We start from the raw sequence: 14387 nt of genomic DNA on the forward strand, positions 1-14387 counted from the left end.
TCTCTCTCTCTCTCTCTCTCTCTCTCTCTCTCTCTCTCTCTCTCTCTCTCTCTCTCTCTCTCTCTCTCTCTCTCTCTCTCTCTCTCTCTCTCTCTCTCTGTCTCTCTCTCTGTGTCTCTCTCTCTGTGTCTCTCTCAGGGTGTGTTGGACAGGTTCTCTCAGATCCAGCCAAAACTAATCTTCTCCGTGGCAGCGGTGGTGTACAACGGCAAACGGCACGACCACATGGAGAAACTACACAGTGTCGTCAAAGGTAGGGCAATGTCTTGTTTGTGGGTGGTTGTGTGTGTAGTTAGTATTGGGCTGCGTGTAACTTCACAACCATGGTCTGTTCTTTAGGACTGCCCGATCTACAGAAGGTGGTGGTCATTCCCTATGTACGAAGCAAACAGGAAACGGATCTTTCCAGGATCCCTAATAGGTGTGTATTTCTGACTGAGTAAGGTTGACCCCTATGGGCTCTGGTCAAAAGTAGTGCAATATATAGGAAATAGGGTGCCATTAGAGACGCACACTGTGTTTTATCATTTACCCTAGTTTACCTAATGTCAAGTGTGTTGTGTGTGGTATGTTAATTTCCTTCAATAGAAGTAACACTCTTACAGTCTCTCCCTCTTGGGCTTTGGCTATACATTTATCTGAGTTGTCTCTTTTAACCCCCTCTTCCTGTGGTACTCTTGTACCATGTCTACATCTCTCACTTCCCTCCCTCCCTCCCTCCCTCCCTCCCTCCCCTCCCTCCCTCCCTCCCTCCCTCCCTCCCCCTCCCTCCCTCCCTCCCTCCCTCCCTCCCTCCCCTCCCTCCCCCCTCCCTCCCTCCCCAGTGTGTATCTGGATGACTTTTTGGCCACAGGGAAGGAGGGGGACCAGGCCCCTCAGCTGGAGTTTGAGCAGCTGCCCTTCTCTCACCCCCTGTTCATCATGTACTCCTCTGGGACCACGGGAGCCCCCAAGTGTATGGTGCACTCGGCAGGGGTAAGATACAGCTGTCACTCTGACGCACACCATAGACACACACACTGGCTGCTGGGTCAGACCTCATCTGTACACAGTTCTGTCATCAACGTCACACTGAACTCCAGCGGACATTGGAACACAAAGTAGGATCCAAAATAAGACTCCAGAAGAAATGCCAATCCATAGCAACTATCCTGCATTGTTGGGTGCATCACCTTGTGAGTTTTAAACAGTAGAATGTCTTCACCTTATTATTTCTAAATTAAAACAACATTCAAACAACATCCTAGCTACAAATTCCATGTAGGCCACGACAATACCCTTCATTAATGGTTTCTCCCACCAGATGGCAGCAACGGTCCATCAGAAAAATATGGGAAAAAGTCTGTCTGTCTATGGTTGTCACGTAAAGGCTGGTTATATACTGGTGCATTAATCTGAGCATAAGTGTGATATATTTTCATTAGGGATCAGTTCTGTACACAGTGAAATAAACTGTAGACTACACCATTTTAAATGGATGAAATAAGACTTGTGGATGGTGTGTTTCAGTTATGGTGAGCTGTTAAAAACACTGTGGAGTGGACTGTATGTCTAATTCACAAGCACTTAGCCTTCAAGGGCAAAACATTTGACATTTTCTGGCAAAAATAAATAAGTCAGTTGACTTGTTAGTTTAGACATCCGGGCTTGCTTATGAGATTTCGATGCCGCTTTTAGCTTCTCTCTGTCTCCCTCCCTCTTTCTCAATTTTGTCCCTCTGTGCCCTCCTTCCTTCCATTGTACAATTTCCTCTTCGTTCTCTCTCTCTCGCTTTCTCTTTCTCCTTCCTCTTCTCTGGATAATTAGATAGTTACGCGGCATTCGACTCTGGTGGTGCCAGCCAGCGCCCGCCAGCACAGGCAATTAAACTGGCGCTAGAGGCACCTTGTTAGACTTTGTTAGGAACGCTGTCAAACCCAAACAGCTCCCGCTATGGAAACAAGGGACGAGGCATGGCGTCTCTCACAAATAAGGCATCGGAGCACGATCTCAGCGTTGACTTCTAGACCCGCTCTCCTCATCTCGTAATTACACCCCCCCCCCCGGCTCTGGCATCACACAGTCACTTAAACGCCAAAAGTCTTTCTGCCAGTGCACACTTAGATTAGCGATAGAGGGATCCCGTTGTGTCAGGGATGTCCAAACTTTTTTTTTTCTTTCTCAGAGGCTAGCATGAGGACAATTTAGGAACGTTGAGTGCTGCACCGCCGTACATTTTTATGTAACTTATTGAGCAGGTTTTCAGACTGGGGCGAAGGTTCACCTTCCAACAGGACAACGACCCTAAGCACACAGCCAAAGTAATCACATTTTTATGACGTTTCCACTGGATCCGAGCATTACATTTTTCCCTTTCATGCCGAGGCTCTGTGGTTATCGAAAGGGAGAAAGCTGGAAAGATTTTTCCAATACATTGAGGAACTATTGTCATTCTCAAGACAATCAGAAATACTATCCGACATCCCTAAATGGGCACATTTATACATTTGTGTCATTCTCACGAAACTGACATTTGACCCCCCCCCCCCCAAAAAAAAAAAAGATTTCCTCTTGGATCACTGAGATCTGTACTTATCTAGTTCATAATTATAGTTTTTTGATCAAACATTATGCATTTTCCCACAATTCTCATTACCGCAGCAGTCCAAAAAAGTAAGACAAATCCATTTATAATAAAAAAAAATTACGTTGCTCCCCTAATGAAAAGGCCTGAGTTAAACATAACACTGAAAACAATTAATGAGAAAGCCAAGTGGGGTCAAGGGGGTGTTTGAGAATAAGAATCTCATTCTGAAGCCATATAAGCAATTTAAATGAACTTCTACTCTACATATCATGAGTGAATAAAACTTTAGGTTTTTACAGGAACTTGGGAAAAGTGTTAGGTAATGAGACATGTCCACAGAATTTAAACCGGACGCATTTCGGTAATGAGAATTTGGGATAATAATTTACTAAATTCGGGCGGAAATGTATTTTAAAATAAGACACTTTGCCAAAAACGACACATCTTAGTCCTCAGAACAATAATGTTTTTTTGCAGATGCATCATGGTTTTCTAAATCAAATTGCTACAGACATGTTTAAAACTGGTTCCGTTTGAGCCCAGGCCAGGTAGCCCAGGCCAGGTAGCCCAGGCCAGGTAGCCCAGGCCAGGTAGCCCAGGCCAGGTAGCCCAGGCCTACGTCTATGCATAATCACGTGCACGTCCTTACTCAACATTGACAGGAGCGTTACAAACAAAATACAATAACACGTAAATGGAATGAAATAAACAAAACTTTCTCACAAGTGTAGTAGAGGTTGTGAGCTCTAAACGACTGTAAATAATAATCATAATAATAATATATTAAATGCATTAACAGAAATTACCATAACCAAACAAACGTTGTAGATTATTAAATTATGGGAATTAAGGGTAAATGTACTGCTGGTGATTTTTATATGTGATGGTGAACTGATAGACACTAACAATCAAAGGGCAAACAATTCACACAATAAAGTTATGAAACAATGAATGTGCACGAATTGGCGGGAGAGAGTGCATTCTGGAGAGAGACGTGCTTTCTGTATCTAAGCCACACTACCCTTCTTCTTGACTCAACATTTTAAATAATACCCAAAAACACTATCTTCACACACAATGCAGGCCTAAGGAATACTCTCACAAACGGTGTCAGGTCCAAAGCGGTAGCCATTTATGTAAAACCAATACAATTTTGAAACTAATGCAATTTCTCTTTTCTCTATTTTCTCGAATAGCTTGGCTGCCAAGGCAAATATCCTTGTGGCACTCATGCCTTAGTCCACGGAGACAGGAGCGAATCACACAGGTGTCTCATGTGCCATGAGAAATAAAATAAATTGCAACTGCTCGACTAAGAAAATCTGTCGTCCAACAGCCTATTGACCAAACAATCGACCAGTCGACTAAATGGTTGTCATTCCTAATCTAGCTAGCTAGTTATTTTCATGAACTGAAGTTTGATTTCAATGGGAGAACAACAAGTGACTGCCTAGCTAATACTTAGTCACATGGATTACTAAATCATTGATAAGAATATTGAAAATGATTGCAGTTTCTGGTCATTGTTTTCAGGCTGGTTGCATTGGTGCTAGCTAGGTACCAAGCTAAAGCTAGCTAGCTAGCCATGAAGTTGGGTTTCCTCTAGTTACTATAGCCATATCTATATCGTAATGGCTATATCGTAAAAATTCATCAGAACATCAGTTTTTTGGTGTTAATTCAAGGTTAGGCATAAGGTTAGAAGTGGGGTTAGGGTTAAAATCAGATTTTAAGAAGAAAAAATTTGGAAGAAATAGGCGGAGTTTATGACTTTGTGGCTGTGGTAACTAGTGACGACCCAGAAGTTGATAATAACATCTGTATCAAAGATATTTGTGAGTGACTTTGTCATACTGCAAACCGGAGTCAACGTAGTAGGGAGACGGCCTACCTCCTAGTTTCCAAACTGTCATCAATGTTGACAAAATGCTTGATTATTATTCTGTATTTTGACTAGATGGGATGAATCAGGTGCAACTGCTTGGGATGTGGCTGGCTGGCAGGCAGAAGCAACAGAATCAGCATCCTGTCTCCCCTGCTTCTGGGATGGTTGCATGTCGGGGAGAATGTTGGACTACCTAGCTAACATGTTTTATCCTGCTCGACCTTGATCTAATTTTTAAATGTCTACAGACATTTTTCCATTTGGTTGGAACAAATAATGGCTTATTACCAACGCAGTATTGTAAACACATCGTTATTTATTTATTTTGTTATTTAACATGTCAAATTAAAAGCTTTATTTGACGTTGATCTTTTTGGACACGCAAAGACCCAAACGGCATTCTATACATATTGGCTTAGATGTGATGGTAGTATGATTTGAATTTTAACTTTGAGCTTCAACCTGAGACTACTATAGAGTGAACCTATAATTCAGAAGGAATTTGTATGTATTTATTTATTACGCTTGTATTCCTTTTCATATAGACATCATTATCCACCCATTGGTGAACTTCCATACTGAGCATGGTTTGCCTCGTGTCCTTCTAGAATACAAATTTGGATACATGAACTAATCAGTGTTTATAATATGAAACCAGAAGAAACTCACCTGCGTATTACATCATGATGAACTCAAGAATGTTATTTTGACATGGTCACAGATTTGGATCGAATGGGACCCTAGCAGTTGCTTTCTCCAGCTAAAGGTGAAAGAGCAATGCTGGCTTGGATCAGGCCTCAGGAGAATCGTATACACCTCTAGCGCTATATTGAATTGACTATAATCCCTGAAAAACGGACTCTAGGCTTATGTTTCTCTCATTCATTCTTCGACCCTGGGTTTACCAAGCTATCATTCCTGTCTCTCCCTCTCCCTACATCGCTTCCTCGCTTTCTCTCCCTGTCCCACTCTTATCTGTCTTATCTGTCTTATCTGTCTTATCTGTCTTATCTGTCTTATCTGTCTTATCTATCTATCCCATCTGTAGGGGACGCTTATCCAGCATCTAAAGGAGCACGTTCTCCATGGCAACGTGACCAGCAGTGATGTCATCATCTACTACACCACAGTGAGTCATCTGGTCAAAACGTCCCAATGACATTAAAACAATTATGTAATCGCAACCAGTTTTGCCAGTCCGAGTACAGATTGGCAAGTAACTAACCAATCAGACAGTGTTTTAGTAATTTGTTCAAAGACCACAAACAAACAGGATGCAAAAGTTAGAGAATCCTATTCATCAAGTCAAGTGGTTGAAAGCCTCTGTTTTCTAACAAGCTGTGGTGAGTGGGGAATGGTCACGACTGATGAAAAGTGCAACATCACTGCAATAGAATTGACAGCCACGTACTGACAGAGGTACCAGAGGAATCAGTGGAATTCATTCCATCCGCATAGAAGGGTAGCAACACAGTCCTTGTCCTCTTTGATTTTTACAGAACAGACGTAAGCACATACGACACACACTCTCTCCACAATTATGCTCTATTTGCATTCCTACCATGGGCCTATGAGGGTGTGATGCAGAGGGAAGCCTGGGTGTTTCCTGACGGGCCTTCCCCTCTTGTTTCCATCAGACGGGCTGGATGATGTGGAACTGGCTGGTGACGTCGCTGGCCGTAGGGGCCTCTGTGGTTCTGTACGACGGCTCACCTCTCATGCCCACACCCAACGTCCTCTGGGACCTTGTGGACCAATTGGGGTAAGTCTAATCTCTCCCAACTTCCCTAACTAAGTCTGTTGGGAAAATAGGGGATACGAGTGAACAAATCTTCCGTTGCGCTGGTTTTTGCGGCCCTGATTATTTTGCGAATCCCTTTTTATTTATATATTTTTATTATTTATTTTTTAGCTGTGTGGTCTACACCTGTCATTTGTCAAATTATGGAAGGGTACGGGTTCATCTGGTCAATACGGCAGAGAGGATGGAAAACCCACATAGTAGGGCCTTGCCACTCACATTATTGCGAACATCTCAACACTTCCCCCTGAACCAAATCCAGTAGCTGTTCTGTGATTGGGGGAGGAAGGATGTCAGTGTAAGGGTAGCATTACCTAGATCAGTGTTTCCCAACCCAGTCCTCAGGGCCCGCCCAGACATTCAACCAAATTAAATTATGTACACATATTTGTTATATTCTGCCACCAGCTCACCTGATTCATGATTAGATAAATCAGGTATGCTCGTGCTGAAAAGATGGGGGAATGGCTCGGGGAGTGTGAGGTTGGTAAGCACTGACTTACTGCATGTAGCAGTCCACTCAGGTCCCTACAGTGTCTGCACCAATGCCCCCTAGGTTTAGCTGCCCCTTCCCCAATCCCAATCTAACTTTAACCATTAGTAGGGAAATGCTAAACTGACCCATGATCAGTGTCTGGGGCAAACTTCACCCTGGAGCGAAGAGGGAGGCTGGGCTGTTATCTGGCAGTTGCCATGGAGACTGACAAGCCTGCAAGCTTGTATGCGTGGTGTGGTGGGTGACATTTTTATTTAAACCATGTGAGAGTGGGATGAAAACACCTGACTTGGATTCCACAAGGCTGCAGGCGAGGTTATTTAGGGTTTTATCGATTCATCCTTGTCTAGGTATATGTAATAGGAGCCACCTGTTTACACACTCACCTCAGAACACACATAGAGGGGTGTGTGTGTGTGTGTGTGTGTGTGTGTGTGTACACACACCTAATGCTGTGTATTGGCTGGGATGAAACAGCCCTGTATTCTTGGTTTCTCATTGTGTTCCCACCGCTGTTCCTCTCAAAGGGGGGAAATAGAAATATATTGTTATAGCAGCCGCCGACGATTTTCAGGCCTAAGCACACCAACACATTGATCATGTGTGCAGCCTGTATCAACCAGATATTCCTGTATGTGGCGCTCATCAGAAGAAATGCAGCACCATGTATGAAACACACACGTATGTATAGTGATGTAGAAACTATACAATGACCCCCTAATATGCTGTAGTTTTAGTGAAGGGCCATTAGACACTGGGGGGTAATCCAGACCTCTTTAGTGACTAGACACTGGGGGATAATCCAGACATATTTAGTGAAGGGTCATTAGACACTGGGGGATAATCCAGACATATTTAGTGAAGGGTCATTAGACACTGGGGGATAATCCAGACATATTTAGTGAAGGGTCATTAGACACTGGGGGATAATCCAGACATATTTAGTGAAGGGTCATTAGACACTGGGGGATAATCCAGACATATTTAGTGAAGGGTCATTAGACACTGGGGGATAATCCAGACATATTTAGTGAAGGGTCATTAGACACTGGGGGATAATCCAGACATATTTAGTGAAGGGTCATTAGACACTGGGGATAATCCAGACATATTTAGTGAAGGGTCATTAGACACTGGGGGATAATCCAGACATATTTAGTGAAGGGTCATTAGACACCGGGGGATAATCCAGACATATTTAGTGAAGGGTCATTAGACACTGGGGGATAATCCAGACATATTTAGTGAAGGGCCATTAGACACTGGGGGATAATCCAGACATATTTAGTGACTAGACACTGGGGGATAATCCAGACATATTTAGTGAAGGGTCATTAGACACTGGGGGATAATCCAGACATATTTAGTGAAGGGTCATTAGACACTGGGGGATAATCCAGACATATTTAGAGACTAGACACTGGGGGATAATCCAGACATATTTAGTGAAGGGTCATTAGACACTGGGGGATAATCCAGACATATTTAGTGACTAGACACTGGGGGATAATCCAGACATATTTAGTGAAGGGTCATTAGACACTGGGGGATAATCCAGACATATTTAGTGAAGGGCCATTAGACACTGGGGGATAATCCAGACATATTTAGTGAAGGGTCATTAGACACTGGGGGATAATCCAGACATATTTAGTGAAGGGCCATTAGACACTGGGGGATAATCCAGACATATTTAGTGAAGGGCCATTAGACACTGGGGGATAATCCAGACATATTTAGTGAAGGGTCATTAGACACTGGGGGATAATCCAGACATATTTAGTGAAGGGCCATTAGACACTGGGGATAATCCAGACATATTTAGTGAAGGGCCATTAGACACTGGGGGATAATCCAGACATATTTAGTGAAGGGTCATTAGACACTGGGGGATAATCCAGACATATTTAGTGAAGGGCCATTAGACACTGGGGGATAATCCAGACATATTTAGTGAAGGGCCATTAGACACTGGGGGATAATCCAGACATATTTAGTGAAGGGCCATTAGACACTGGGGGATAATCCAGACATATTTAGTGAAGGGCCATTAGACACTGGGGATAATCCAGACATATTTAGTGAAGGGTCATTAGACACTGGGGGATAATCCAGACATATTTAGTGAAGGGCCATTAGACACTGGGGGATAATCCAGACATATTTAGTGAAGGGCCATTAGACACTGGGGGATAATCCAGACATATTTAGTGAAGGGCCATTAGACACTGGGGGATAATCCAGACATATTTAGTGAAGGGTCATTAGACACTGGGGGATAATCCAGACATATTTAGTGAAGGGTCATTAGACACTGGGGGATAATCCAGACATATTTAGTGAAGGGCCATTAGACACTGGGGGATAATCCAGACATATTTAGTGAAGGGTCATTAGACACTGGGGGATAATCCAGACATATTTAGTGAAGGGTCATTAGACACTGGGGGATAATCCAGACATATTTAGTGAAGGGCCATTAGACACTGGGGGATAATCCAGACATATTTAGTGAAGGGCCATTAGACACTGGGGGATAATCCAGACATATTTAGTGAAGGGCCATTAGACACTGGGGATAATCCAGACATATTTAGTGAAGGGTCATTAGACACTGGGGGATAATCCAGACATATTTAGTGAAGGGTCATTAGACACTGGGGGATAATCCAGACATATTTAGTGAAGGGTCATTAGACACTGGGGGATAATCCAGACATATTTAGTGAAGGGCCATTAGACACTGGGGGATAATCCAGACATATTTAGTGAAGGGTCATTAGACACTGGGGGATAATCCAGACATATTTAGTGAAGGGTCATTAGACACTGGGGGATAATCCAGACATATTTAGTGAAGGGTCATTAGACACTGGGGGATAATCCAGACATATTTAGTGAAGGGCCATTAGACACTGGGGGATAATCCAGACATATTTAGTGAAGGGTCATTAGACACTGGGGGATAATCCAGACATATTTAGTGAAGGGTCATTAGACACTGGGGGATAATCCAGACATATTTAGTGAAGGGCCATTAGACACTGGGGGATAATCCAGACATATTTAGTGAAGGGTCATTAGACACTGGGGGATAATCCAGACATATTTAGTGAAGGGCCATTAGACACTGGGGGATAATCCAGACATATTTAGTGAAGGGCCATTAGACACTGGGGGATAATCCAGACATATTTAGTGAAGGGTCATTAGACACTGGGGGATAATCCAGACATATTTAGTGAAGGGCCATTAGACACTGGGGGATAATCCAGACATATTTAGTGAAGGGCCATTAGACACTGGGGGATAATCCAGACATATTTAGTGAAGGGCCATTAGACACTGGGGATAATCCAGACATATTTAGTGAAGGGCCATTAGACACTGGGGGATAATCCAGACATATTTAGTGAAGGGCCATTAGACACTGGGGATAATCCAGACATATTTAGTGAAGGGCCATTAGACACTGGGGATAATCCAGACATATTTAGTGAAGGGTCATTAGACACTGGGGGATAATCCAGACATATTTAGTGAAGGGTCATTAGACACTGGGGGATAATCCAGACATATTTAGTGAAGGGTCATTAGACACTGGGGGATAATCCAGACATATTTAGTGAAGGGTCATTAGACACTGGGGGATAATCCAGACATATTTAGTGAAGGGTCATTAGACACTGGGGGATAATCCAGACATATTTAGTGAAGGGCCATTAGACACTGGGGGATAATCCAGACATATTTAGTGAAGGGCCATTAGACACTGGGGGATAATCCAGACATATTTAGTGAAGGGTCATTAGACACTGGGGGATAATCCAGACATATTTAGTGAAGGGTCATTAGACACTGGGGGATAATCCAGACATATTTAGTGAAGGGCCATTAGACACTGGGGGATAATCCAGACATATTTAGTGAAGGGCCATTAGACACTGGGGATAATCCAGACATATTTAGTGAAGGGTCATTAGACACTGGGGGATAATCCAGACATATTTAGTGAAGGGTCATTAGACACTGGGGGATAATCCAGACATATTTAGTGAAGGGCCATTAGACACTGGGGGATAATCCAGACATATTTAGTGAAGGGCCATTAGACACTGGGGGATAATCCAGACATATTTAGTGAAGGGCCATTAGACACTGGGGGATAATCCAGACATATTTAGTGAAGGGTCATTAGACACTGGGGGATAATCCAGACATATTTAGTGAAGGGTCATTAGACACTGGGGGATAATCCAGACATATTTAGTGAAGGGCCATTAGACACTGGGGGATAATCCAGACATATTTAGTGAAGGGTCATTAGACACTGGGGGATAATCCAGACATATTTAGTGAAGGGTCATTAGACACTGGGGATAATCCAGACATATTTAGTGAAGGGCCATTAGACACTGGGGGATAATCCAGACATATTTAGTGAAGGGTCATTAGACACTGGGGGATAATCCAGACATATTTAGTGAAGGGTCATTAGACACTGGGGGATAATCCAGACATATTTAGTGAAGGGTCATTAGACACTGGGGGATAATCCAGACATATTTAGTGAAGGGCCATTAGACACTGGGGGATAATCCAGACATATTTAGTGAAGGGCCATTAGACACTGGGGGATAATCCAGACATATTTAGTGAAGGGTCATTAGACACTGGGGGATAATCCAGACATATTTAGTGAAGGGTCATTAGACACTGGGGGATAATCCAGACATATTTAGTGAAGGGTCATTAGACACTGGGGGATAATCCAGACATATTTAGTGAAGGGTCATTAGACACTGGGGGATAATCCAGACATATTTAGTGAAGGGCCATTAGACACTGGGGGATAATCCAGACATATTTAGTGAAGGGTCATTAGACACTGGGGGATAATCCAGACATATTTAGTGAAGGGTCATTAGACACTGGGGGATAATCCAGACATATTTAGTGAAGGGCCATTAGACACTGGGGGATAATCCAGACATATTTAGTGAAGGGTCATTAGACACTGGGGGATAATCCAGACATATTTAGTGAAGGGCCATTAGACACTGGGGGATAATCCAGACATATTTAGTGAAGGGCCATTAGACACTGGGGGATAATCCAGACATATTTAGTGAAGGGCCATTAGACACTGGGGGATAATCCAGACATATTTAGTGAAGGGTCATTAGACACTGGGGATAATCCAGACATATTTAGTGAAGGGTCATTAGACACTGGGGGAAATCCAGACATATTTAGTGAAGGGCCATTAGACACTGGGGGATAATCCAGACATATTTAGTGAAGGGCCATTAGACACTGGGGATAATCCAGACATATTTAGTGAAGGGCCATTAGACACTGGGGATAATCCAGACATCTTTAGTGAAGGGTCATTAGACATTGGGGATAATCCAGACATATTTAGTGAAGGGTCATTAGACACTGGGGGATAATCCAGACATCTTTAGTGAAGGGCCATTAGACACTGGGGGATAATCCAGACATATTTAGTGAAGGGCCATTAGACACTGGGGGATAATCCAGACATATTTAGTGAAGGGTCATTAGACACTGGGGGATAATCCAGACATCTTTAGTGAAGGGTCATTAGACACTGGGGGATAATCCAGACATATTTAGTGAAGGGTCATTAGACACTGGGGATAATCCAGACATATTTAGAGACTAGACACTGGGGGATAATCCAGACATATTTAGTGAAGGGTCATTAGACACTGGGGGATAATCCAGACATATTTAGTGACTAGACACTGGGGGATAATCCAGACATATTTAGTGAAGGGTCATTAGACACTGGGGGATAATCCAGACATATTTAGTGAAGGGCCATTAGACACTGGGGGATAATCCAGACATATTTAGTGAAGGGTCATTAGACACTGGGGGATAATCCAGACATATTTAGTGAAGGGTCATTAGACACTGGGGGATAATCCAGACATATTTAGTGAAGGGCCATTAGACACTGGGGGATAATCCAGACATATTTAGTGAAGGGTCATTAGACACTGGGGGATAATCCAGACATATTTAGTGAAGGGTCATTAGACACTGGGGGATAATCCAGACATATTTAGTGAAGGGCCATTAGACACTGGGGGATAATCCAGACATATTTAGTGAAGGGTCATTAGACACTGGGGGAAAATCCAGACATATTTAGTGAAGGGCCATTAGACACTGGGGGATAATCCAGACATATTTAGTGAAGGGCCATTAGACACTGGGGGATAATCCAGACATATTTAGTGAAGGGCCATTAGACACTGGGGGATAATCCAGACATCTTTAGTGAAGGGTCATTAGACACTGGGGGATAATCCAGACATATTTAGTGAAGGGTCATTAGACACTGGGGGATAATCCAGACATATTTAGTGAAGGGCCATTAGACACTGGGGGATAATCCAGACATATTTAGTGAAGGGCCATTAGACACTGGGGGATAATCCAGACATATTTAGTGAAGGGCCATTAGACACTGGGGGATAATCCAGACATATTTAGTGAAGGGTCATTAGACACTGGGGGATAATCCAGACATATTTAGTGAAGGGCCATTAGACACTGGGGGATAATCCAGACATATTTAGTGAAGGGTCATTAGACACTGGGGGGAAATCCAGACATATTTAGTGAAGGGCCATTAGACACTGGGGGATAATCCAGACATATTTAGTGAAGGGCCATTAGACACTGGGGGATAATCCAGACATATTTAGTGAAGGGCCATTAGACACTGGGGGATAATCCAGACATCTTTAGTGAAGGGTCATTAGACACTGGGGGATAATCCAGACATATTTAGTGAAGGGTCATTAGACACTGGGGGATAATCCAGACATATTTAGTGAAGGGCCATTAGACACTGGGGGATAATCCAGACATATTTAGTGAAGGGTCATTAGACACTGGGTGATAATCCAGACATATTTAGTGAAGGGTCATTAGACACTGGGGGATAATCCAGACATATTTAGTGAAGGGTCATTAGACACTGGGGGGATAATCCAGACATATTTAGTGAAGGGTCATTAGACACTGGGGGATAATCCAGACATATTTAGTGAAGGGTCATTAGACACTGGGGATAATCCAGACATCTTTAGTGAAGGGGCCATTAGACACTGGGGGATAATCCAGACATATTTAGTGAAGGGTCATTAGACACTGGGGGATAATCCAGACATATTTAGTGAAGGGTCATTAGACACTGGGGGATAATCCAGACATCTTTAGTGACTCGACACTGGGGGATAATCCAGACATTTGGTGACTAGACACTGGGGGATAATCCAGACATCTTTAGTGAAGGGTCATTAGACATTGGGGGATAATCCAGACATATTTAGTGAAGGGTCATTAGACACTGGGGGATAATCCAGACATCTTTAGTGAAGGGCCATTAGACACTGGGGGATAATCCAGACATATTTAGTGAAGGGCCATTAGACACTGGGGGATAATCCAGACATATTTAGTGAAGGGCCATTAGACACTGGGGGATAATCCAGACATCTTTAGTGAAGGGTCATTAGACATTGGGGGATAATCCAGACATATTTAGTGAAGGGTCATTAGACACTGGGGATAATCCAGACATCTTTAGTGAAGGGCC

The 14387-nt window shown here is 43.1% G+C and overlaps 1 protein-coding gene and 1 long non-coding RNA gene across 3 annotated transcripts in view; both read left to right on the forward strand.

Moving 5' to 3' along the window:
* Positions 1-14387, forward strand: part of aacs (acetoacetyl-CoA synthetase) — a 74599-nt gene that overhangs the window by 24820 nt on the left and 35392 nt on the right. For both annotated transcript variants that reach the window (XM_041900192.2, XM_045225606.1), the window contains exons 6-10: positions 139-253; positions 340-421; positions 825-975; positions 5500-5580; positions 6089-6213. In XM_041900192.2, the coding sequence (XP_041756126.1) occupies positions 139-253; positions 340-421; positions 825-975; positions 5500-5580; positions 6089-6213 (554 nt within the window). The remainder of the gene's footprint in view (positions 1-138; positions 254-339; positions 422-824; positions 976-5499; positions 5581-6088; positions 6214-14387) is intronic.
* LOC121584363 lies at positions 2527-4819 on the forward strand. Its single transcript, XR_006003702.2, has 2 exons — positions 2527-3114; positions 3157-4819. It is a non-coding gene; the product is annotated as an uncharacterized LOC121584363 (long non-coding RNA).

The sequence above is a fragment of the Coregonus clupeaformis genome, chromosome 16 (assembly GCF_020615455.1).
Source record: "Coregonus clupeaformis isolate EN_2021a chromosome 16, ASM2061545v1, whole genome shotgun sequence".
Taxonomy (NCBI): Eukaryota; Metazoa; Chordata; class Actinopteri; order Salmoniformes; family Salmonidae; genus Coregonus; species Coregonus clupeaformis.